This window comes from Lepidochelys kempii, chromosome 1 (genome assembly GCF_965140265.1).
Source record: "Lepidochelys kempii isolate rLepKem1 chromosome 1, rLepKem1.hap2, whole genome shotgun sequence".
NCBI lineage: Eukaryota > Metazoa > Chordata > Testudines > Cheloniidae > Lepidochelys > Lepidochelys kempii.
The window spans coordinates 198,719,374-198,744,885 of record NC_133256.1 but is presented as its reverse complement, the minus strand read 5'-3'; the positions used below and the strand labels follow the sequence as shown (position 1 = coordinate 198,744,885).

Sequence of the window (25,512 nt, the reverse complement as noted above, 5' to 3'; positions counted from 1 at the left end):
CTTCTACCTGAGTATCCAGAAGTGGCCTTAGATTTAACAAGGCTGCTACATGATGAACCTGTCTCAAGAACATAAGAACGGCCACACTGGGTCAGACTAAAGGTCCATCTAGCCCAGTATCCTGTCTTCCAAGCTGAAAAGTCCCAGTCTTATTAATCTCTCCTCATACAGAAGCCATTCCATACCCCTAATCATTTTTGTTGCCCTTTTCTGAACCTTTTCCAATTCCAATACATCTTTTTAGAGAGGGGCGACCAGATCTGCATGCAATATTCAAAACATGGGCGTATGTACCATGAATTTATATAGATGCAATATGATATGTTCTGTCTTGTCTATCCCTTTCTTAATGATTCTTAATATATGTCAAGGTGCTAGTGGAGTGGCATGGGGAAGTTTTGGCAGCCCCTGCAGTTCTGTGCTCCTAACAATATGTTTTAACCTAAGTGGTCCAGGGTGGCAACGGAGCCCCACATAAAATGTGGGGGTACTGCAGCACCCCCGCACCCAGAGCTGCCGATGGGTGGTGGGGCCAAAGGGGCAGTTGCCTTGGGGCCTGGCGAATTTAAAAGGGCTCGAGGCTCCCAGCTGGCACTACCAAGGTGGGGGCCCCAAAAATGAAGCTGCGCACAGGGCCCCACCAACTCTAAATCCGCCAATGTTTGTTTAGGTGCAAGACTACACTGGTTAGAAAGCAACCTGGCTCTGAGAGAAGTAAAAGCAGCAGCAAATTTTATATATAAATTATATTAGTTGCTATCAACTTCCCCTTTTTTCCATTTGTTCTAATGAAAAATGGGAAAAAGGAGAAGTTAATAGAAATTAACATAAATCACAAGATAGTAACGGTAGAAACTTAAAAGAAGCAAAAGGACACAAAGAGAAATTTTCTTGTCCTTATTTCTGCTTGCCATAGAAAATTTTAAATACATTAGGAACAAAAGGAATCCTACAACGGTAACTGGTCCATTACTAGAGGAAATAGTGGAATTGTCAATAATAACACAGAAAAGGCAGATGTGTGTTTGATAAATATTTCTGTTCTATGTTTGGAGGAAAAAGCAAGACAGTAGTTTCATCTCATATGATTATGATGAAATATTTTCCATTCCAACAGTAACTAAGTAGGATGTTAAACAACAGCTACTAAAGTTAGACATTTTTAAATCAGCAGGCCTGGATAATTTTCATCCAAGAGTCTTCAGAGCTGGCTGGGGGGCTCTCTGGCCCCTGCTATTGATTTTGAATAAGTCTTGGAACACTGGGGAAGTTCCAGAAGACTGGAAGAAAATTAATGTTATGCCAGTACTTAAAAAAAAAAAAAAAATGGGAGGACCAAGTAATTATAGGCCTGTCCGTCTGAGGTGGATCCCGAGCAAAATAATAGAACGGCTGATGTGGGATTTGACTTAATGAGGGATAATGTAATTAATGACAATCAACATGGGTTTATAGGGTGACAAAATCTGTTTTCTAACTGGATATCTTTTTGGATGAGATTACAAGTTTAGCTAAAAGTAATAGTGTCAATGTAACATACTTAGACTTCTGTAGGGCACTTGACATGGTATTTTAATTTGTCAAGAAATTAGAATGACACACAATGAACATGCCACACATTACATGGGTAAAAACATAGCTAACTGATACATTTACAATTTCATTTTGAGAGTTGAGGAATCATCATCCAGTGGGTGTTTTTCTGGTGGAATCCCACAGGGATCGATTCTTCTATGTTGTTTAACATTTTTGTCAATGATCTGGAAGAAACTATGCGGGGAACAAAAATTTGATAACAGAGTATTCTTCAGTCTAACAGACAAAGGTATAACAAATGCTATAGGTACCTACATGGAGAAGAGATTTCTGAACATAGACTGCTCTTTAATCTACCAGAAAAAAGGCATTACAAAATCCAATGGCTGGCAGTTGAAGTTAGACATTTTTAGACTGAAAACAAGATGCACATTTTAAGTGAAGGTAATTAACCATAGGAACAATTTACTAGAGATGTGGTGGATTCTCTGTCACTGGAAATCTTTAAATCAGGATTGCATGTTTTTCTAAAAGATGTGCTCTCGTTCAATCACAGTTATTAGACTTGAAGCAGGAGTTAATTCAGGCAAGTCCTATGGCCTGTGTCTTATAGGCAGTCAGACTGGATAATGATAATGGTGCCTTCTGACTTTAAAATCTATGCATCTGTGAGAGCCAGAGACTAGCACAGTACAACATGGACAAATGCCCTGTAAATGTATCCCAGAGCTAGAGTTGGGGGTTGGTTACATCCAAAATTAATTGGGTGAAATTGCCAGCATGTTTTTGGTTCAAAGTGTTTTAAATTGAACCAAGTTTTCTTTGTTTTTACTTTTTGTGATTTTTGTTTGTTTGTTTAAATTTTTAGTAGAGACACTGTCAAAAAGATCACTGGAACTTTGCATTTCCCAAAAACCTAAATCAACTATTTTCCTTTTACCAAAAAAACCTGACATTGGGAGAAAACCAAAAAAAGTCAATAACCATTTTGATAATGCTTCTGATTTGTTTTTTATGTGTAAAAAAAAATTAACCAAAAATATCCAAAAAGGCATGAAAATGTTGATGTCAAATTTGAACAATGTCGACAAGAAAATCATTTTAGAGACTTTTTTTTACAAGAAAATGTTCAAAAAATTTCAGCCAGCTCTACTCAAAGCTGAGCTAGAGGGATTCTCACTCTGGACAAAAGAGGAGTCAAGTCTCCCTGGCTCCTTTGGGTTTGGCATTTTGCCTGCTAATAAGGGGAGCATTTAAAGTCAATTATCTGATTATGTGGAGGCTTGTCAACTAGGAGCTCCGGGATTCTCACAGGCCCCCAGAGAGCTGTCCTGAGGTAGCAGCTGTCAGTTCTTGCTAACCTGGACTGGATTACTGCCCCTATGCTTCATCACCCTGCAACTCAGCCACATAAACCGTTTTTATTTGGGCCGCTGCCCCTAATACCCTACTGCCCTAGTAGGCAGCGACCCAGCCAACTAACTCTGCCTTATGTGGTTGAGGCTGCTTGTCCTCTGTGCTTGGCACACAGCAGGGAAGATGTGGGGGAGGGAGGGAAAGGCAGCCTGAGCAGCTGTTTATCTCCCCTCTGATTCCTGTCAGCAGCAGGAGGAGGTGAAGAGCAATGACCTGGGTGTCACTAACACCACCCCCACTTCTTGCATCACGAACCACAGTGAAAGCATTTCCCCAGCAGTAGCAGCAAAAGCAGCAGCCACTGTCTCATGTGGCTCCCAGTGTGACATCAGCAGGAGCTTGCACCATGGGGCTCTCCTGCACGCACCTCCTTCTCTTGATGCTGCTTGGTTTGTGGTGGCCAGGTTTGGCGTGGCATCGGGTGGGAGCAGCTCGGGTCCGGGAGCACTACATAGCCGCAGAGACCACCAGCTGGAGCTACAGACCCCAGTCCAAAGAACAGTCCAGGTAAGACTAGGAAGATGTGGAGGCAACCAGCTCCCTCCTGGGCTGAAAGGGACTTGAGTCTCCTGAGGAGTTTGTGCAGAGCTGGGCTTAGGGCCTGATCCAGCCTATGGAAGTCGATAAGAGTCTTTGCATTGATTCCAGTTGGATGAAGCCCTTAATTCAGTTCAATGCTATCAGCTGTTTTATTCACACCATGTGATTTTTTTTGGAGCCGTTATTATTGATGCCATTTTGACAAAGGCAAACTTGGACTCAGTCCCATGTCCTCTGTGCCCCCCAAACTGTCACTGGGGTCAATCCTACATTGAGAATTTTTGCATGAGTCTCGGGAGATTCTGCAGCTAGGTGAAAACATCAGAATCTCAGCTTTCATTTCAACAGTAAAAAAAAGTTTCTGGCCCTCACAGTCGTGTAGAAAAGCTCAAAAGCCACAAGGCAAATAAAAAAACTCTCAACATTATTATCTGTTTAAAATCTCATCATTTGGGGGGAAATTTGAAGTTCTTTTTATTTGCTTTTTGGTCACACGTCACATTTTCCAAGTTTTCTCTGCAACCACTAAAAATGTACTGGTTTTTTTTTTGGGGGGGGGGGGGTAATTATTTTTTATTTTTTTAAAAAACTGAGATTCTCATGCAAACTTTTGATTCAAGAGACTGGGGCTTTAAGAAAAAACATCAAATGTCGCAGAACTAACCAAAAAAATCACCAGAGTTGGCAAAATTACATCTATTTTTAAATAAGAAAAGATCCTTACAAAAAGCACCATAGATTTTTAAAAATGTAAATGAATAATCTAGTTTACTTTCTTTATGGTTGCTTACTAAGTACATTTCTTCAGCTGAGGTGATGAATACACAACAGTCAGTTTCACCATGTTCATGCTTTCTGCTCAGTTTCACTTTCAGGTTCCCATGGCAACACTGACAAATTTTTTGGGATTAGTATTTTTTTTTGTGGTTAAAAACCACCCCAATAAGTACAAAAAGGTAAATGACTTACAGCTGATATACGCTGCTGAATACTGCAGGCTTCATGGGATCTCCAACAGAATTATGCAATTTTACAACTCTTCAAAGCTGCAAGAACAGACCATACAAAACCAGACAGTACTATATAGGTGTAACACAGTAGGGTAGAGGTTACAGTAATAATATAAAGAACAGGAGTACTTGTGGCACCTTAGAGACTAACAAATTTCATGGGCTTATGCTCTAATAAATTGGTTAGTCTCTAAGGTGCCACAAGTCGTCCTGTTCTTTTTTGCGGATACAGCCTAACACGGCTGCTACTCTGAAACCAGTAATAATATAGGAGACCTACATGAATAGGGAGAGGAGGGAGGGACCCAGGAGGGAAAAGGCGGAGGGGTTAGGTGGCATGGAAGTCGGACATTCTTTGATCCGTTTGAATGTTTTTTATTCAAATGTGTCTCGAAAGGGGGCCCAAAACTTCTCTGAATGCATTTAATTGATCTCTAAAGTGATTACCTATTCTTTTATTGGCTGCTAACTCAGAAAGAAGTTGGTCCAGTAAAAGATGTTACCTCACCCACCTTGTCTTGCTCATATCCTGGGACCAACACAACTACACCAACACTAAAAACAACTCAGGTCTCAATAGGACTGCTCTATTTTGGGCAATTTTTTACAAACAAAATCTCATGTTTTTGAACATTTGAGGCTGGCAGTGCTGTGTATGATATGACCAGGTGTAATTTTTCAGTGCACCCTGCCCTCCAAACATACACCGTTTGGGCTTGCCTTCATACGTCCATGACATTTCCAAGCTGCTCTTTGGTTTCTTTTGTGCTACGTGTATGTCTCCCACTCATCGCTGTGTATAGAAACCAAGCTGGCTAGAGGTTTGGCTCTGTTTACGCACACTGGCTGGTCAAAGATTATTTCTGGCTGTACGTTATTGCTAATCCTGGGAGAAACGTTTCAGATTTTTGAAATTTCAATTCAAGATTTTCATGAAAAAATGTCAGGTTTTTCTAATGATTCTCTTCCTTTTGTCATAACTGCCTTCTTCCTACGCCCCAGGGTCGGTCAGGCAAGTTCCATCAAACATCATAACATGAGGTCACATATCACCTTTGTGAGGACAAACTCTTGCAGGGAAAAACTCAGCAGTGAGCTCTATAGAGCAGAGCCTTCTCTTGCTGAAGTCAATGACAAAATCCCTGTTAACTCATAGGGTCCCCAGTTCTGCTCCCCATGGAGTAGACACCTATGGCGTTTCTGCCCGATTCTTTCCTTGCGGGAGAGTGATTTAGGGTAATCCACAGCCTTGCAGGGCAGCAGATCTGCTCTGAACTCAGAGGCTGGATCCTGAGCCATCACCATGGGCTGACCTCCCCTTCATCCACCTGCCCTGTCTCCCTGTCTGTGTACTGTCATCAACTTCCCCCTACGAAGCCTGTGCCTTACATTCCTGAAAGGAAGGTAGGAGACTTTGAGAGGGAGTTGTTGCTGAACGCCCCCTGCAGTAGTTACCAAGAAATCTACCAATCAGCTAGGGATGCATGACGCAAAATGTAGCAGCTCTGCCCCTCCAACCTTCATTTCAGCTCAACACCCATCATCCAAGAGCCATGTGCGCTCTTCCTCTTGTCTGCTTGGGTTCCTTCTACAGCACAGGGCATGGGATCCATTTGTGCATATACTTTTATGCATCAAAAGGTAAAGACAGTTGCCACATTTCCCAAGAAGCAATTTCCTGAATGGCTTTGATCCCTGGGCTGCCTTATAAGAGGCCAGTTTGCTCTTTCAAAGGGGAACGAATCACATTTTCTTTTTTACCTAAAAGTCACAGCAGTTACAGATAATTGCCACACTGAATGATTGTGCTGAGATCATTGCAGGTGATGTTGAAAATGAAGCACAGGGATGGGGGATCCAGGTTCTGCTCCCATCTCTACAGTGCACTTCCTTTGTGACCTTGGCCAGGTCACTTCAGCCCTCTGGATTCCTATTCCCGCAACTGTGAAATAAGGAAACTAATACCAACCTCACAGTAGAGCCGAAAGGAGCCACAGCATAGCAAAACGTGGTTTGTTACGTTATTAAACTCTCTCACAATAGTGTCCAGAAGCCCCACCTGCGACTGGGGCTCCATTGTGCTAAGTGCTGAATGAACATGTACTAAGAGACTCCCTGTCCCCAAGAGCTTACACTCTAAATGGACACAATGGGAGGGGAAACAAATGAAATGATTTACCCAAGTGACAGAGCCAAGAATCGAAGCCAGGTCTCCAGTGGCCCGGTCTCCTGCCCACTCCACTGGACCACACTGAATAGCTAAGGAGCTTTACCTTTAATTTATTTCTTTTAATACTTCCTATTGCAGATTAGAAAATTCAGAGCCTGTGTTTAAGAAAATTGCCTATAGAGAGTATGAAGCAGATTTTAAGAAAGCAAAACCAACAGATACTTTCTCAGGTAAGCAGAAAATAACTTTCAAAGCCAATGTCTTCCATGGGCAGGAAAACGTACCTATATTTGTATACACACGGCTAGCATATACTGCAAGCCAAGCAAATATAGAGAGAATTTAGGTGGCTCTTCTCTATAGCCCAGGAGCCAAAAGCCCATTCCCTTAAAAATATTGGCCTTCATTATCAGTATTGATTAAACTGGAGAGGGTTCAAAGAAGAGCCACAAGAATGATTACAGGGTTAGACAACATGCTGTATAGTGATTGAGTTCTCAGAGTCTATCTATTTAGCGTAACAAAGAGAAGGCTAAGGTGGTGACTTGATTACAGTTTATAAGTATCTACGTGGGGTGCAAATATTTAATAGTAGGCTCTTCAATCTAGCAGAGAAAGGTATAACAGGATCCAGTGGCTTCGACATTGGTGAGGCCTCATCGGGAGTACTGTGTCCAGTTTTGGGCCCCACACTACAAGAAGGATGTGGATAAATTGGAGAGAGTCCAGCGAAGGGCAACAAAAATAATTAGGGGTCTGGAACACATGACTTATGAGGAGAGGCTGAGGGAGCTGGGATTGTTTAGCCTGCAGAAGAGAAGAATGAGGGGGGATTTGATAGCTGCTTTCAACTACCTGAAAGGGGGTTCCAAAGAGGATGGCTCTAGACTGTTCTCAGTGGTGGCAGATGACAGAACGAGGAGTAATGGTCTCAAGTTGCAGTGGGGGAGGTTTAGATTGGATATTAGGAAAAACTTTTTCACTAAGAGGGTGGTGAAACACTGGAATGCGTTACCTTGGGAGGTGGTAGAATCTCCTTCCTTAGAGGTTTTTAAGGTCAGGCTTGACAAAGCCCTGGCTGGGATGATTTAACTGGGAATTGGTCCTGCTTCAAGCAGGGGGTTGGACTAGATGACCTTCTGGGGTCCCTTCCAACCCTGATATTCTATGATTCTATGAAGTTGCAGCTAGACAAATTCAGACTAGAAATAAGGTGTAAATTTTTGACGGTGAGAGTAAGTAACCATTGTAACAATTTACCAAGGGTTGTGCTGGATTCTCCATCACTGGCTATTTTTAAATCAAGATTCAGAGCTTTTCTAAAAGATCTGCTCTAGGAATTATTTTGGAGACGTTCTATGGCCTCTTATACAAGAGGTCAGCCTAGATCAGAGGTTCTCAAACTGTGGCTTGGGACCACAAAGTGGGTCATGACAATATTCCCTCTAATTTTTCACAGGCCCTGTGTGTGCAAAAAATTACTTCTGTGCAAATTTTTGACAGGCTGTGTGCGCAAAAAATTTCTTCTGTGCAAATATTTGTGCTTCTGTGCAAATTTTTGTGCATGCCGTGTTTTGCTGTGTGCGCAGGGTTTAGGATCTGTGTGTGCGCGCAAACATTGCATGTTTCTAATATATTGCTATGATCATACTGTTGCAGAATGATCCCTTCTGTGGGATCATTCGTGCTCCTGGAACGTCATCTGTGTGATGGGTCTGTATGCGGTGCCGTTGCTGGCCATACAGGTGTACACTACTGCAGCATTTGCAGAATATGTGGGCACCCATTTCTGGAGGCCGGTTTGTGTATTTCCAGAACTTGAAAAATGTGGGTGTTGCTCCCTTCCACTGCTATCAATCTCCCACACATGTAGCGCTGTGCAAAACAGTCACACTGATCACACTCAATCCTCCAACCCCAGGCTCTGTTTGACACCATTTGCCATCCTCTGCCTGGGCTCATGCTGGATCAGTGCACAGCTGCAGAGGCTCTCCCCTTAGTACTCCCCATGATGGATTCCACCACTCCTGTACTCAAACCCACCCTCTCTCTACACTCCACTCCAAGGTTTAGTTGAACAGGAGGCATGTGATAATTGTGAAGCAGATAACACACTCTCACGCTCTGCACAGAGCCTAACACAGTTGCTCTTTTACTTAATCACATAAAGCACAAGACAATACAGATGATATAGAACACAAGAACCATCCTCAGCGCAATGTGCCTAGCTAGCTCACTCTTCCCTTGGGAGTCCTTGGAGGGACACCTGTGTCCAGGAAGGTAGGCAGGCAGGGTTTCCCCTGCCTCATGCAGGCTGTTACATGTTGGGTGGCTTATCCCACATGGAGTTTCCTTCCCCCAGCCTGTGACCTTGCTCTCTCCTGCACAGTGCTTCCCCTTCCTGTGTGGTGGCTGCATTGATATGCCCCTTTCCAATACTTGGCTTCCTTTGTTCTATCTTTTGGTAACTTTTCATTGTTCCATAAAAGCCCTCCCCTCAGATAGGATGGGTAAAGCTGGCTTTTCCCTATGATGCAGTCACTGGGTGGAGTGAGGTGCTACTCATTGACAGGTGCTATGTATTTACAGGTAAATGTCTAGTTAAATAAAAAGAAACCACCTTTGCAAGGGTTTGCTCCATTTGTGCATCAATGTCAATGGAAAAAATCCTTTTGACTGCAGTGGAAGATGCCTCAGGCCATCGCTACAATACCTTTCTTACCAACCCCTTTTCCTCAGCATGCGTTCTGTGACTGAAGGAGCTTTTCTTCCCTGATTGTGAGTATATCTACGCTGCACTGGGAAGTGTGATATCAGTGCAGGTATGCATACCCACACTAGCTTAAATGTGGCTAACGTGGCTAAAAGTAGCAAAGAAGATGCAGGAGCATGGGCTTCAGTGTGGGCTCCTCCTAGGTATGTACTGACATTGTTAACCTGCACCTGGGTCTGCGCTATTGCCTCTTTTCTGCTACTCTTAGCCGTGCTATCTAGATTAAAGCCGCTTGGCAAGGCATTCCCATGCTAGCAACTGCATGTCCCACTGAAGTGGAGGCATACTTTGTGTTGTGGAGGCTGTTGCTCTGGATGTTGCATTAAACACTCCCTAAGACTTCTGTCTGCTTTCCTAAAACTCTGGTAGTACCGGTGACTAATTCGTAAAGGGAGAAATCCTCTCCCCAACTTTTAAGCTGTCTGTTCACTAAACTTTCCATCTCCAGGAAACAGCCTTCTCTGTTCATGTGCAGAATTTTCCGGTGATTTTCAGTGTCCTTTGCTGAATATATAATTCACGACCTCATTTACATTGGGCCACATCTGTTAGAGCAGGGGTGGGCAAACTTTTTGGGCTGAGGGCCACATCTGTGTGGGGAAATTGTATGCAGGGCCGGGGCAGGGGGTTGGGGTGCGGGAGGGAGTGAGGGATGCGGGAGGGGGTGTAGTGTGCAGGAATCAGCTCAGGGCAGGGGGTTGGGGCAGAAGAGAGGTGCAGGGTGTATGAGGGGGCTCAAGGAAGGAGATTGCAGTGCAGGAGGGGTGCAGAGTGCAGGAGAGTGCTCAAGGCAGGAGTGAAGGAGGGGTGCGGACTGCAGGAGGGAGCTCAGGACAGGGGGTTGGTGTGCAGGAGCGGTGCGGGGTGCGACAAGGGGCTCAGGGCAGGGAGTTGGTATGCACAGGGGTGCAGCAGGGAGCTCAGGGCAGGGAGTTGGGGTGCAGGAGGGGTGCGAGGTGCAGGCAGGGAGTTGGAGGGAGGGGTTCAGGCTCTGGCCCAGTGCCACTTACCTAAAGTGGCTTCAGGGTGGCAGCAGCTCACACAGGGGCCAGGGCAGGCTCCCTGCCTGCCTGCCCTAGCCCCATTCCGCACCGCTCTAGGAAGCGGCCAGCACCAGGTCCCTGCACGGCCCCTGGGAGGAGGGGGGAGCACAGGGCTCCACAGGGCTGCCCTTACTGCGCCTCCAGGAACCTCCCCCGAAGCTCCCATTGGCCACGGTTCCCCATTCCCGGCCAATGGGAGCTGCGGGGGGCAGTGCCTGGAGAAAAGAGCAATGCACGGAGCTCTCTGGCTGCCCTCCCAGGCCTCAGGGATGTGGTGCTGGCCGCTTCTGAGAGCGATGCAGGGTCTGTGCCACCACAGGGGGCAATCCTGCCGGCCAGATCCAAAGCCCTGAGGGGCCGGATCCGGGCCGTAGTTTGCCCACCCCTGTGTTAGATCCTTGTTTGCCTTTCCACCATTTAGATATTTCACAGCTAAATCACTGGATAGCCTCAATCCTCATTGCACTGGCATTAAATCCTCTGCCTTTATTTTGTGCAACTTGTCCTTTAACAGGAGTTCACTTTCCCGCTCAGTAGAAGGTACCTGTCTCCCTTTCACTAAGATGCACCATTTGATGCTCATTATCTCTTTTTCTTTTTTATGCTGAATTTCTGCAGGACTTCTGGGACCAACTCTGCATGCTGAAGTGGGAGACACTTTAGTAGTTCACTTTAAGAACATGGCCAACAAACCACTGAGCATTTACCCACAAGGCATAGCTTACAACAAACTATCAGAAGGTATGTGGTGTAAAATGCCATCTATTTTTTTTTTCTACTCAAGACTATATAATCTTAGATAGAGAAGGGCCGAAAACCAAGTCCAGGGTATGGACACCATCGACCTTTGATGTCAGGTCGTAATTTGGGCAGCAAGCAGGATGTAATTTGGTCCCCAAGAAAACATGGGCTCCAAGGCTACCTAGGGACTTGAGGGGAATGCCTAGTGTAGGTAAGACAGTCTGTGTATAGGTCTCTTATTTTCAATCCATCTCTCTGAGTGCTGTGTGCCTTTTGGCAAACAAATCATACTTTTGTTTTGAAGAGGCTGCTTCTGTGTCACTGCGTACTACCACTGACCACAGGCTCCCCAGGAGAACCTCTTGCAGGTGCCAAGCTGTTGGGCCTGCTCAATATCATGGTTGGCAACCAGGGAGGTGTGACCCAGAGACCAAGTCAGGGAGTGGTTGGATCAGGGGATCTCACCCCAAAAAGAAGTGGAGGCACAGCCCTGCCACTTGAAAGGGATGCAGTCGGGGGACTGGAACAGGGTCTCAGAAGGGGTGGCCTACCCAGGGACTATGACAAAGGGTACTTGGTATCTCCCAGGAGGAGCTCAGCTTCTTGCAAGATCTGGCCTGTGGCTGTCAGTTGTTAGAGGCATGGTACTAATATATCCTGCTGGTTGTCGAGAATGCCATAGAGACCAAATCAAACTTGAGTAAAGCTATCAGTTTAAAACAGTGCCACTCTATCCTGCCAAATGATTTACCAACATCCATTAATAAAATTAAGGATGGAATCCAATTTGATGTTAACTTCTTCTAACTGGCGCTCAATCAGCTAGATTGCATAGAGCTGCAAGTGCAACAAGGGGGTAGAAAATAGAGTGGTGAGGGAGGAAATGCTCAGAAAATCCCCCAAAGACTGATGACCTGTGACCTTTGAATCTAGTCTGTGGCTGTTTATGCACTAAATGAACTGCACAACATTGTCCTGCCTCCTCACACGCTGTTTACTCCAAACACCTACAGTTTTCAGAAAGAACCTTACCCTAAAGATTGGGAACTATCCTCCCATACAGTAAATGTTTAAATGTGTGTGTTAAAGAAAATGTATTTATATTCTTTCAGTTCCAAGGCTTTAGAGTTCAAGGTATTTGCCACCATTGGTAATGGGTTCGTTATTACTGAATATGCGCCCAATTTGCACTTTGTGTCTCATTTTCACCAGTGCAAAGTGAATGTAAAGCACTTCCATGTCAGAATGGTAGCATTTTACACTCCCTTTGCACTGGTTTCAGTGACTGCACGTGGGCTGTCAGCTTGCAAATATTTAATTGCATTAGGGTTGATGATGTCATAGGTGGTTGAAATGTTTTGAATCTCGAAACAATATCTGGAAAAATGTTCTCCCTTTTCAGCAACTCTCAAGGGGGTTGGGATTTTTTTCAGATGTTGAAATTTCAAACTGTGTGAATACATTTTTTGCAAAAACGTCCAAGATTTCCCAGCCCACCCCTCCTCCACCCCACTCCCCAGTTCTAGATGATCTTGTTCCTTGCTATTAATCAGTTTGTCGGGAGAGCTCTCTGAGGTTTTCTTTAATGCCTTGTTCGTATGGTGAGCCCAAGAGGAGTTTTGCTCTCAGCTGAGTGGGAGCAGAGTCGAGCTCTGTGTTGAGGAACGATCACATGTCACTGAAAATCTCCGATTCTGTTTGATGATGGTTCAGGGTGATATTTCACTGATTTCTCATCTTATTTGCAGCTAGAATTTTGATAACCTCCAGGAAGCCTTCTTGTTAAGTGAACATATTTATTGGCTGTAGACAATGCAAACAAATTAAATACATAAATGCAATGTTATCACCATTCAGATTTGTAATGCACAAAAGTCGGAAGGCTGCAGTAGCTCCTACAGGGCCAGTGTTATGGAGGGAGGCTGGACCAGGATCAGTGGAGAGCTGGTGAATTGGGCAGCTAGTACCTTCTCAATCACTCCTGACTCCAACCATGGAGAGGCTGAGCAGTTGTACTATGCTCCCCCACCACATCAGCCTGGGTAAATGAAACCGACTACTGGTCTTGATTCTGCTCTCAGGGACACCAGTGAGGATCGGGAGTAACTCTGCTGAAGTGAATGGAGTTACACCATTGTAAAGCTGGTGCAGGTGAGAGAAGACTCAAGCTCTCTGTGTATGGGTGGCAATGGTAGTAAAAACACTGTTCACACGTTCATCAGTCCCTCCCTCCCTCAATGCCACCTCTACCTCCCTCTCTCGACTTCTACCTATGCAGGTTCCCTGTATGCTGACCGAACATCTTCTTTTGAAAAACTGGACGATGCTGTGCCTCCAGGCCTGGTGTATAAATACACATGGGAGATCACTTCAGAAATTGGGCCTAAAGAAGCCGACCCTCCCTGTCTCACCTATATCTATTACTCACATGAGAACATGGTGGTGGACTTTAACTCTGGTCTGATTGGAGCATTGCTTATATGTAAAAAAGGTAACCAAAATGCTGTGGGTAGACAAAAGCTATAAAATGTCAGCTGGTCTACTGTTTCAGTGGCCTAGCACATTCTGATAGTGTTGCTTTCTGTTCTGGTAATGATAAAAACAAAAAAACATAAAAATCGAGCTTGAAGATTGTATCATAATGTGGGAAGGCATTTCATTTCCCTCTTCCCTTCTCGTGTTTCTGGGCAGGCAGTTTAGAGGAAACTGATTTTGTTTCCTCTGTCTTTATTTTAGGGCTCAAGGTTACAGTGTTCTGGACTAGCTGTAATGCACACTAGTTTCTGGAATAATTCTAATTGTAGGCAGGGCTGGTAACATCGCTTTATATTAAAGTTGCCTGACATTTCCCATTTTGAGACCCCCAACTTCAATTGCTTATAACTTTGTGAAACTTTAACTGTTCAGGCTGGAATTTACCATTTCAGGTGTCTGCCTCAGATGGAAAAATTTTGGAAAGTTGTACCCAAAACTGTTCAACTGTTTCTGAGAAGGAGGCTAGGAAGAAACATTTTGTTTTGCCCATATTAAAAATGCTCCCTCTGCTGAACCTGTTCTGTGGATGCTAGAGGCTTTCAGTCTCCAAAGCTGCCAATCCAGCACCTTTCCCCAGAACTAAATTCACCTCAAGCACATTTTGAAAAGACGTCCTATGTGCCCAGGTGCAGCTGGCATGTGCGGAAAGCTCATGGAATAGATCTGGATGCCTTTTAGTTGATGTGAGCTGCTTTTATTTTTGCCTTTATCTGATACCTCTTGTTTCCTCCCACAGGAAGCCTGAAGAAAGATGGGACACAGAAGCTGTTTGACAAAGAATATGTGTTGATGTTTGCTGTGTTCGATGAAAGCAAAAGCTGGCAAAAATCAACCTCTCTCCTGTACACGATTAATGGTTACGCTAATGGGACGTTGCCAGGTACCGTACGTACTCGTGGTGTCCAGCCAGAGTCCACAAACTGTGTATTACTCCTCACTGCAGCATACACTAGAGGGCTGTAGAAAGCAAACAGAAGGAGTAGAGTGGCACAGACTCGTGTATAACCTTACGTTGAGCATCTGGTTCCACAAGGGAGCATGTGTGCGCTCCCACCCACCACCGCTTTCCCCTGCAGTCTGCCCTTGGTGCCAAGAGCACATGGCTTCCAAGGGCGTGGCTGTTTGTGCAGAGAGACAATTAAATCTCTTCCTGCCACCCACTGGATAAGGAGTGAGGTTTTTCAAAAGCACCTACGTGAGTTAGGCACTCAACTCCCATTGGCTTCAATGGGATTTAGACTCCTAATCCACTTAAGTACTTTTGAAAATCCCACCCATGGCCTATACAGTATCCATTCCTAGACATGGCCATTGAGATATCAGAGAGACTTTATTAAAAGTGCAGAGTGGGTATTCACTTTTCACCTACCAGTGGGAATTAATGAACCATTCTGTGATTCTGGGATGATTCGCCTGTGTTCTGAACCCTGCTGTTTTGTTTCAGACCTAGGAGCTTGCACATACGATAACATTAGCTGGCATTTGATAGGAATGAGCTCCAAACCAGAGATTTTCTCCATCCATTTCAATGGGCAAGTCCTGGAACAAAATCGTCGCAAGGTCTCGACCATCAGCCTTGTGGGAGGTGCATCGACCACAGCAAACATGACCGTGAGCCAGAAAGGAAGGTGGCTGATATCTTCTCTTGTCCAGAAGCATCTGCAAGGCAAGGGAACATCTGTTCAGGTGGCAGTTATACAGTTAGAGTGTCATTCTTGTCTCTTCCTCCTTATCTCCTAAAGTGCTGCTAAGTTTGTCAAATGTGGTGGCTAACGCATTTGGGATCATCCTAGGAAATCAGTGGAAACAGGGCATTTTGTTTAAATTAGGGTTGCAAGATGGGGCTCATTAGGATGACTTCTGCAAAGGGGCTAGAGGGCAACAATGAATATAACTTAGTTTTTAACTCTCTGGAAAGTGCTCAGATGAGCCTCATTATAAAAAAAACCTGGAGATTGACCAGCTTTTTCAGGAGAAACAGAGAACTTTTGCAGTTTAGTAGGCAAAAAATCTTTTCTGCTCATCTTTAACAGTGGATGTTAGTTTCCCCCTGGAGTGAAGAGATCTCTGTTGTAATGGATCAGTGGATTCCCTCTTGTGAAAGGTTGGAGGGCTCATTTAACAGAAAAGGGGCAGTTCTTGCTGTCAGTTAGGCTGGTATTTTCAAGGGAGGCTATGCGAGTTAGTTGCTGAGCTCTCAGCTGAGCTCCCACAAGCCCCTTTGAAAATACCACCCTTAATGCCTGAACTCTTCTTTTTTTTCAACCTGAATAGACTCAGGTCAATGAGTGAATGTTTTCATGCATCCTGAGCTGATGGGCTGTAGGAATGCCGTGTTCATAGGACTAACAGTAACCATTGTACTGTCTCTCTCTTCAACCAGCTGGAATGCACGGTTACCTCAACATAACAGAATGTGCGGGGAAAGACATGTTCAAGAAGAAATTATCCTTTAAGGAATTGCGTATGATTAAGGACTGGGAATATTTCATTGCTGCGGAAGAAGTCACCTGGGATTATGCTCCAGAAATTCCAGAGACCATTGATAGGTAAAATGGTGAACTATATTGTGCTGATGAATGTTAACTTGAGGCGGCTTAGGAAATGCGCTATATAATGTAAAGTCCTAGCCCTTAAGAACTCCTTCTGCATATTTTTCACAGGAACTCAATCTTGTAGAAGAGGAGGAATATTAGAGGCAGGGTTGCATGGTATTTATGGAATGCACTATGTAGAAGTCCTAGGGTATGTCTACACTACAAAATTAGGTCAATTTTATAGAAGTCGATTTTTAGAAATCAATTTTATACAGTCGATTGTGTATGTCCCCACCAAGTGTACTAAGTCGGTGGAGTGCATCCTCAATACCGTGACTAGGATCGACTTACGGAGCGGTGAACTGTGGGTACCTATCCCACAGTTCCCACAGTCTCTGCTGCCCATTGGAATTCTGGGTTAAGCTCCCAGTGCCTGATGGGACTAAAACATTGTCAAGGGTGGTTTTGGGTACATGTTGTCAGTCGCCCCCCCCCCCTTGAAAGCAACGGCAGACAATTGTTTTGCCCCTTTTTTCCTGGGTTACCCATGCTGATGCCATACCACGGCAAGCATGGAGCCCACTCAGCTCAACGCTGCTGTTGTGAGCATTGTAAACACCTCGCGCATTATCTTGGAGTATGTACAGAACCAGGCTAAGAGACACCAGCACGAGGATGATTGTGATGAGGACATGGACACAGACATTCCTGAAAGCATGGGCTGTGGCAATTGGGACATCATGGTGGCAGTGGGGCTGGTTGATACAGTGGAACGCCGATTCTGGGCCCAGCAAACAAGCACAGACTGGTGGAACTGCATAGTGTTGCAGATCCTGGAAGCCTAGGGAGTCTGACACTGCAAGGCAGCAGGAGGTTTCCTAGGCGAGTGGTGCTGTTGTGCAGACGAAGGCCATGTCTATGCGACAAAATGATGTCCACCTAAGTTACATCAGCATACAGCCACTGCAGTAATTACATCAGTTTTGCGTGTCCACACTGCACTGTTTTTGTCGGCGGTGCGCATTCTCACTAGCAGCACTTGTATCGATGCAAAAGGAGTCGCGCAGGGGTGACTAGGAACATGATTTCAACATCCCATAATGCAGTGTTCTCCATCTCATAATTTCATCTGCATCCCATAACGTTCCACGCCTCTTCTCAAAATCCCCACAAACCTGTGCATCCCTCCTGGCTGTCCATTATCTGTGTCAGAAGCATGGATCCTGCACAGCTCTGCACTGTTGTGATGAGTGTTGTGAGAATGGCATGCCTGGTCCTGCAGTATTTGCAGAGCCGCCAGATTTGCTGCAGGGAATGTGACAATTTCTCGGAGGCTAGATTTGCTCTGGGACATAGAAAGAAACAATTCAAAGTTGTTGACGGCATTCATGATGGAACTGGAGCTGGGCCGGAGAAAGAAGCACTGACGGGTGGGATCACGTCAGGTTTGGGAAGATGAGCAGTGGCTGCAGAACTTTCGGATGTTCTTGGATCTATGTGCTGAACTCACCCCAGCCCTCCTGCGCAGCAACACCAAAATGAGATCTGCACTGAGAGTGGAGAAGTGAGTGGTAATTGCACTGTGGAAACTTGCAATGCCCGACTGCTACTGATCAGTTGGGACTCAGTTTGGAGTTGGGAAATCCAACAAGTTTCCACATACACAGGTCAGTGTATTTGCAGCTGTGATTGTCCAGGGTGTTGTGGTAGGGATAGTGCAGTGGCCCCAGAGGTCCCAGAATGCAGTTCTCTTTGGGCTGCAGAAGGAGGCGAGCACAAGATGGTTGAACCTGAAGCTCAACAAGAGTCTGCAGCATGTCTGTTTGCTGCTTGAGAAGCGCTAGCATCTCCTGCTGCACATCTCTGTCCTTTTCCTGCACCTTTCTCCTCTCCGCTCTATCCCTGGCCTGCTGTCCTCAAGGGTGAACATCCAAGCCCCGTGCTTGGTATCCAAAGCAGCAGAGGCTTGCAGGATCTCTTGGAACATGCCATCCCTCTTCTTCCTTCTCCTCCTTATCTGGCTGAGCCGCTCTACTAGTGTGGATGGAGAGACAGCCCCTCCCCCCCAAGGCCACATTTCCAACTGCAAAGGGTACAATGCACAGAGGTACTACTGTGAGTGTATTCACAAGATAAATGGAAACTTGGTAAACTGAACTCACTCCCCTTCATCCACACAAGTTGCAAGCACTAGATTCTCATTTCTCCTTGTGATCGATACTCGCTGCAGTCCAGTCATCATGAGTACAACCATGAAGGGAAGGGTTGGGGGGGGGGGGAGATGGGGATAGCTCACGGGCATGAGTGTGTGCATCTAGGGCAACTGAATAGAATACTGGCACTGTTTTCCACGGGCAGTGGTGATTTTAGCTGATATCTTACTCCTGAGGGTAATGGAGGCTGGAAGGGAACAGGTATCTGGCTGCAAACCAGGGACGTATGCTGCCTGTCCGTGTGCTGCAATGGTTCTGGTTGAAGTAATCGCTGAGGGTATGTCTACATTACAAAATTAGGTCAAATGTATAGAAGTCGATTTTTAGGAAGCGATTTTATACAGTCGATTGTGTGTGTCTCCAGTAAGCGCATTAAGTTGGCGGAGTGCGTCCACAGTACCGTAGCATACTGGGTAGCGTCAACTTTCAGAGCGTTGCACTGTGGGTAGCTATCCCACAGTTCCCGCAGTCTCCGCTGCCCATTGGAATTCTTGGTTGAGCTCCCAATGCCTGATAGGGCAAAAACATTGTCGCGGGTGGTTTTGGGTACATGTCGTCAGTCGCCCCTCCCTCCGTGAAAGCAATGGCAGACAATCGTTTCGCACCTTTTTTCCATGCAGACGACATACTGCTGTCAGCAGACGGTGTAGTAGGACTGCTAACCATCGTCATCATCCACTGCTTCCGCTGCAACTCTGCTCTCCTGGTGCCATGAATCCACCTTGCTGGTCGTCTCGTCGTTCTGTATAAATATCTATTCTTGTGGCATCAGTCCTCATCCACCACTTCTGCTGCAACTCTGCTCTTCTGCAGACGCCATACCATGGCAAGCATGGAGCCCGCTCAGCTCACCACTGCTGTTGTGAGCATTGTAAACACCTCGCAAGTTATCCTGCAGTACGTGCAGAACCTGCAAAAGCAGGCGAGGAGGCGATGGCAGCACGGTGATGAGAGTGATGAGGACATGGACACAGACTTCTCTCAAAGCACGGTCCCTGGCAGTTTGGACATCATGGTGGTAATGTGGCAAGTTCCTGCCATGGAACGCCGATTCTGGGCCTAGGAAACAAGCACAGACTGGTGGGACCGCATAGTGTTGCAAGTATGGGATGATTCACAGTGGCTGCGAAACTTTCGCACATGTAAGGCCACTTTCCTTGGACTTTGTGAGTTGCTTTCCCCTGCCCTGAAGCACAGGAATACCAAGATGAGAGCTGCCCTGACAGTTGAGAAGTGAGTGGCAATAGCCCTGTGGAAGCTTGTAATGCCTGACTGCTACTGGTCAGTAGGGAATTAATTTGGAGTGGGTAAATCTACTGTGGGGGTTGCTGAGATCCACGTAGCCAATGCAATCACTGATGTTCTGCTATCAAGGGAAGTGACTCTGGGAAATGTGCAGGTCATAGTGGATGGCTTTGCTGCAATGGGGTTCCCTAACTCTGCTGGGGCGATAGATGGAACGCATATCCCTACCTTGACACTGGCCCATCATGCCCACCAGTATGTAAACCGCAAGGGGTACTTCTCAATGGTGCTGCAAGCGCTGGTGGATCACAAGAGATGTTTCACTGACATCAACGTGGGATGGCCAGGAAAGGTGCATGACGCTTGCATCTTCAGGAACTCAGGGCTGTTCGAGCAGTTGCAAGAAGGGACTTACTTCCCAGACCAGAAAATTACCGTTGCGGATGTTGAAATGCCAATAGTTATCCTTGGGGACCCAGCCTACCCCTTGCTCCCATGGCTCATGAAGCCGTACACAGGCAGCCTGGACAGTAGTAAGGAGCAGTTCAACTATAGGCTGAGCAAGTGCAGAATGGTGGTAGAATGTGCCTTTGGATGTTTAAAAGCTCACTGGTGCTGTTTGCTGACTAGGTTATACCTCAGCACAACCAACATTCCTATTGTTGTTGCTGCTTGCTGTGTGCTCCATAATACCTGAGAGAGTAAGGGGGAGACGTTTATGGCGGGGTGGGAGGTTGAGGCAAATTGTCCGGTGGCCGATTATGCACAGCCAGACACTAGGGTGATTAGAAGAGCACAGCTAGGCATGCTGTGCATCAGAGAAGCTTTGAAAACCTGGCCAGGCTACGGTGTGACAGTTCTGTTTGTTTCTCCTTGATGAAAACCCACCCCCTTGGTTGACTCTACTTCCTTCTGTTTGTTTCTCCTTGATGAAAACCCACCCCCTTGGTTGACTCTACTTCCTTCTGTTTGTTTCTCCTTGATGAAAACCCACCCCCTTGGTTGACTCTACTTCCCTGTAAGCCAACCGACCTCCCCCCTTCAATCACTGCTTTCAGAGGCAATAAAGTCATTATTGTTTCAAAATCATGCATTCTTTATTAATTCATCATACAAACAGGGGGAAAACTTGCAAGGTAGCCCAGGAGGGGTGGGTGAGGAGGGAAGCACTGGGTGGGGTGGTGGATGAGGGGAGGCAGGAAGGACAAGGCCACACTACAGTTCAAAACTTATTGAATGCCAGCCTTCTGTTGCTTGGGCAATCCTCTGGGGTGGAGTGGCTGGGTGCCCGTAGCCCCCCAACCCCCCGCGTTCTTGGCATCTGGGTGAAGAGGATATGGAACTTGGGGAGGAGAGCAGGTGGTTATACAAGGGCTGCAGCAGTGGTCTGTGCTCCTGCTGCCTTTCCTGCAGCTCCACCAGATACCTGAGCATGTCAGTTTGCTCCCCCATTAGGCTCAGCGTTGCATCCTGCCTCCTGTCATCACGTTCATTTAACGCTTTCCTGGACTCTGCCATTGTCTGCCTTCACGCATTCTGCTGGGCTCTTTCAGTGCGGGAGGACTATATGAACTCTGAGAACATGTCATGGCGAGTGCATTTCTTTCGCCTTCTAACCTGCACTAGCCTCTGGGGTGGAGATGATAGGGGGAGCGTAGAAACATTTGCAGCTGCAGGAGGAAAAGAAATACATTTTAGAGAACAAAGGGAAGACTATTTCACACTGAATCAAGTGATTCACATTACATAGCACATGTGCTTCACACACACACACCCTACCGCGTGGCTTACATCAGGGAAGATCTCTCTCAGCCAAACACGGACAGCTCAGCATGAACAGGCCTCCCCCCACAGCGTGGCAAAGGCTTTTAGAGTACCTCCAGGAGAGCTTCATGGAGATGTCCCTGGAGGATTTCCGCTCCATCCCCAGACACGTTAACAGACTTTTCCAGTAGCTATACTGGGAGCAAATGCATCCCAAGTTTCAGGGCAAATTAATCATTAAACACACTTGCTTTTAAACCCCGTATTATATTTACAAAGGTACACTCACCAGAGGTGCCTTCTCTGGCTTCATGGTCCGGGAGCCTGCCTTTGGAGTGTTGGGAGGGTATTGGCTCCAGGGTGACGAACAGTTTCTGGCTGCCAGGGAGAAGGGAGTCTTCGCTTGGCTGCTGTGCGTTATCCTCAACCTCCTCCTCCTCCTCATCTTCCTCATCCACAAAATCCTCATCCCTGTTGCGTGAGACTCCCCCCTTGGGGTAGTGGTAGGGGCCCCCACTAGAATTGCATGCAACTCATCATAGAAGCAACATGTATGGGGCTCTGACCTGGAGCGACTATTTGCATCCTTTGTGTTTTGGTAGGCTTGCTCAGCTCCTTAACTTTCATGTGACACTGCTGTGTGTCCCTGTTATAGCCTCTGTCCATCATGTCCTTGGAGATTTTGGCAAATATATCGGCATTTCGTCTTTTGGAACATAGTTCTGATAGCACGGATTCTTCTCCCCATACAGTGATCAGATCCAGTACCTCCCATTCGGTCCATGCTGGAGCTCTTTTGCGATTCTGGGACTCCATGGTCACCTGTGCTGATGAGCTCGCCATGCTGGCCAAATAGGAAATTAAATTCAAAAGTTCCCAGGGCTTTTCCTGTCTACCTGGCCAGTGCATCTGAGTTGAGAGTGCTGTCCACAGCGGTCACAATGGAGCACTCTGGGATAGCTCCCGGGGGCCAATACTGTCAAATTGTGTCCACACTACCCCAAATTCGACCCAGCAAGGTCGATTTTAGCACTAAACCCCTCGCTGGGGAGGAGTACAAAAATCGATTTTAAAAGCCCATTAAGTCGACAAAACAGGCTTGGTCGTGTGGACGGGTGCAGGGTTAAATTGACCTAACGCTGCTAAATTCGACCTTAACTAGTAGTGTAGACCAGGGCTTAGTGGTGTAGGAAAGTGTCCTACCACAGCAGAAGAAATAAGGAAGCCCTCCCCAGAAACCTTTGGCTGAGAACTGCACACTACATCCCGAGAAGTTTCCTCATGATCTCTATGGAGGATGCATAGGACATCCTGGAGAGCACAAACTGCAGGGACCCTCTGCCTAACTCTAGAGGGGGATGAAAAGCAGATAGCAACTCTACCTCTGTTGGTTGTTTCACTACCTTACCTAGCATCAGTAAAAAAAAGAGTAAATCAACAGATGTGTCCTGCAACTTTGGGCCTTCCATCCCTGCAATTTCAAAGCAAACTGCATACTTACGAGAAATTCCTTCCCCTGCATCAGGCTCACTTATTTTGGACTGTAGGGACTAGTTGGACTGCGCAGGACTCAAAAATATGTCCTGACTTGCTGCACCACTGGATACCTTGGTCGCCTGTCCCCATACTCCTCCTCCTCCTCCTCACTGTTCACAGCAGAGGGCCTGAGACTCAGGTTCCTCCAAAGAATCCACAGGGCTCTTGGGAGAGGTGGTGGTAGGTTCTCCATCGAGGATAGCATGCAGCTCTTTGTAAAAGTGGCAGGTCTGCAGCTCCACACCAGAGCAATTGTTGGCCTCCCTTGCCTTCTGGTATGCCTGCTGCAGCTCCTTGGCTTTCACGCAGCACTGCTGCAGGTCCCTGTCGTAGTCCTTTTTTCCTCAGTTTGCAGAATATGTTCTGTACTGTTCAGATCTAATATCATTTGAAGCCCCCTTTGATAATTCCATCCTAAAATAGAAACTCTCTTTTGGGCTACATAGATTTTTTTTTCCCCCTTGGGTTTACAGCTTTTGTACTCTATGGTAGCTGTAAAATAGTCACTGATGGGGGTGGGAGACACCCCAGAGGCTATGGTGGATGTCTGAAGCATGTAATTCAGGTTGGGAGTTGGCAAATAGCACAGTGTAGAGTTGGTTGGGAATAAAGGATGTAGATTTAGGAGTTTTGCAGGTTGCAGTCTTGTATCGGACTGTCTTAACCTGCTGGCTGGAAGACATCTGGTGTTGCAGAAAGTGACTTAACACAGTGGATGGTGCTTTTCACTCATCAGGCAGCTTCTATGGTTTTCTCCAAGGTAAGGCCTTTTATCATGAGGAGTTGTTCACAAATCTTGGGGGAACTTGTTGTCTTCATGACAATTTGATCTCTGATCATTTTATCTGTTAAATTGACAAATTCACACAACCTATCCCTGGCAGGGCCCAGGTCAGATGACCCCAAGGCACAGATATTTCACTCTCAGTGGCAGAGCGTCAGGTTAGGCCTGGTCTACATTACAGAGTTAGGTCAATGCAAGGCATCTTACGGTGACCTAACTATGGAAGTGTCAACCCTTAAATTCCAATCCTGCCGACATAACTGCCCCACTCTGCCAACTAAACTCCACCTCCATGTGCAGCGTAGAATCAGGATTGATGTAGTTAGGTTGATGCAGTGTCAGTGTAGACACTGCGTTACTTACATCAACTTAGTGGCCTCCGGGAGGTGTCCCACAATGTCCCTCCTTTGATCTCTCTCTGCTTTGAACTCTGCTGCAGGTATGCAGGAAGCTGCCCCTCCCCTTAAAAGCCCCATGAATTTTTGGAATTCCATTTCCTGGTTGCCCAGCTTGGAGAGCTCACCTAGCAACTGCCTAGCTGACCATGCTGGCTACATGTTGCAGACACACTGCTGCCTGTACGACACAGGAGGTATTAGATTTCCTGGATCGTGGGGAGAAGAGGCTGGTCAAGAACAGCTCCGATCCATCTGTAGAAACTTAGATATCTACAAGCAGATCACTTGGGTCATGGGAATCTGACTTTCCAGAAGTTTTCACAGACACTGCAGGGGTTGCAAAAAGGTTCAAGCACAAGTGCCAGCTACAATATAATGTGGTTCCTGTACAACATAAAATGCAAAACATACCAGTTGCAGTGAGACAACCACTCAAGGAGATTCCGAAACAACATAAAGGAGATACGATTGAACGAGTTGATTCATCAGAATGGGTTTCTCCTATCATTCTCGCCAGGAAGCCCAATGATGCTATCCACATGTATGTGGACTTGAGAGATCTAAATTCCAACATAGTTGTGTATTGTCATCCTCTATCCAACATCAGTGAAATGCTGCTCACCTTAAAGGAGGCAAGAGTCTTTATGACTCTTGATTTATGCTCGGCTTACCACCAGATCCCCTTAATGGAAAAATCCCACATGTACACAGCTTTCATCACTGCAGAATGTTTTTTCCAATTCAAAAGGCCTCTGTAGCACCAGTATTCCAGAGAATGATGCCTGCAATCTTTGGTGAGAGAATGCGTGTTACTTACTTTCAAGATGACATTCTAGTGAATGGCAAAGATGAATCTGAACATGATGGCATGCTAAAAACGGTTCTAGAAAAACTTGGATACAGATTTACCATTAGCAAGAAGAAATGTCAACTCCATACCAACTCAGTGACATGTCTAGGGCATAGAATCTCTCAGAACGGCATACAACCAAAACCAGACCTAGTGAAAACCATTTGTGATGCACCACAGCCTGACAAAAAGCACAAACTTCAGTCCTCCTTTGGATTATGCAAATACCATTCAAAGTTTGTAAAGAAGTTTGCTCTGAAAGTAATTCTGCTAAGTCATCTCCTAAAAAAGGACATGTAAGGTTTGAATGGGTTGACGTGTACAAGAACAGCTTTAACAAGATCAAATATGCACTGTCCACCATCCCGGTTTTAAGACCTTTTGATTCTGTGAAACAAACAATTGTCACAAGAGAAGCTTG

General features: G+C 46.0%; 1 protein-coding gene across 1 annotated transcript in view; it reads left to right on the top strand.

The window, feature by feature from the left end:
• Positions 1-3,270: 3,270 nt before the first annotated feature.
• Positions 3,271-25,512, top strand: part of F5 (coagulation factor V) — a 65,920-nt gene continuing 43,678 nt past the window's right edge. Inside the window, exons 1-7 of the mRNA XM_073308245.1 lie at positions 3,271-3,459; positions 6,811-6,902; positions 11,107-11,229; positions 13,508-13,720; positions 14,501-14,644; positions 15,209-15,430; positions 16,148-16,313. Of these exons, the coding sequence (XP_073164346.1) occupies positions 3,299-3,459; positions 6,811-6,902; positions 11,107-11,229; positions 13,508-13,720; positions 14,501-14,644; positions 15,209-15,430; positions 16,148-16,313 (1,121 nt within the window). The 5' untranslated portion in view covers positions 3,271-3,298. The remainder of the gene's footprint in view (positions 3,460-6,810; positions 6,903-11,106; positions 11,230-13,507; positions 13,721-14,500; positions 14,645-15,208; positions 15,431-16,147; positions 16,314-25,512) is intronic.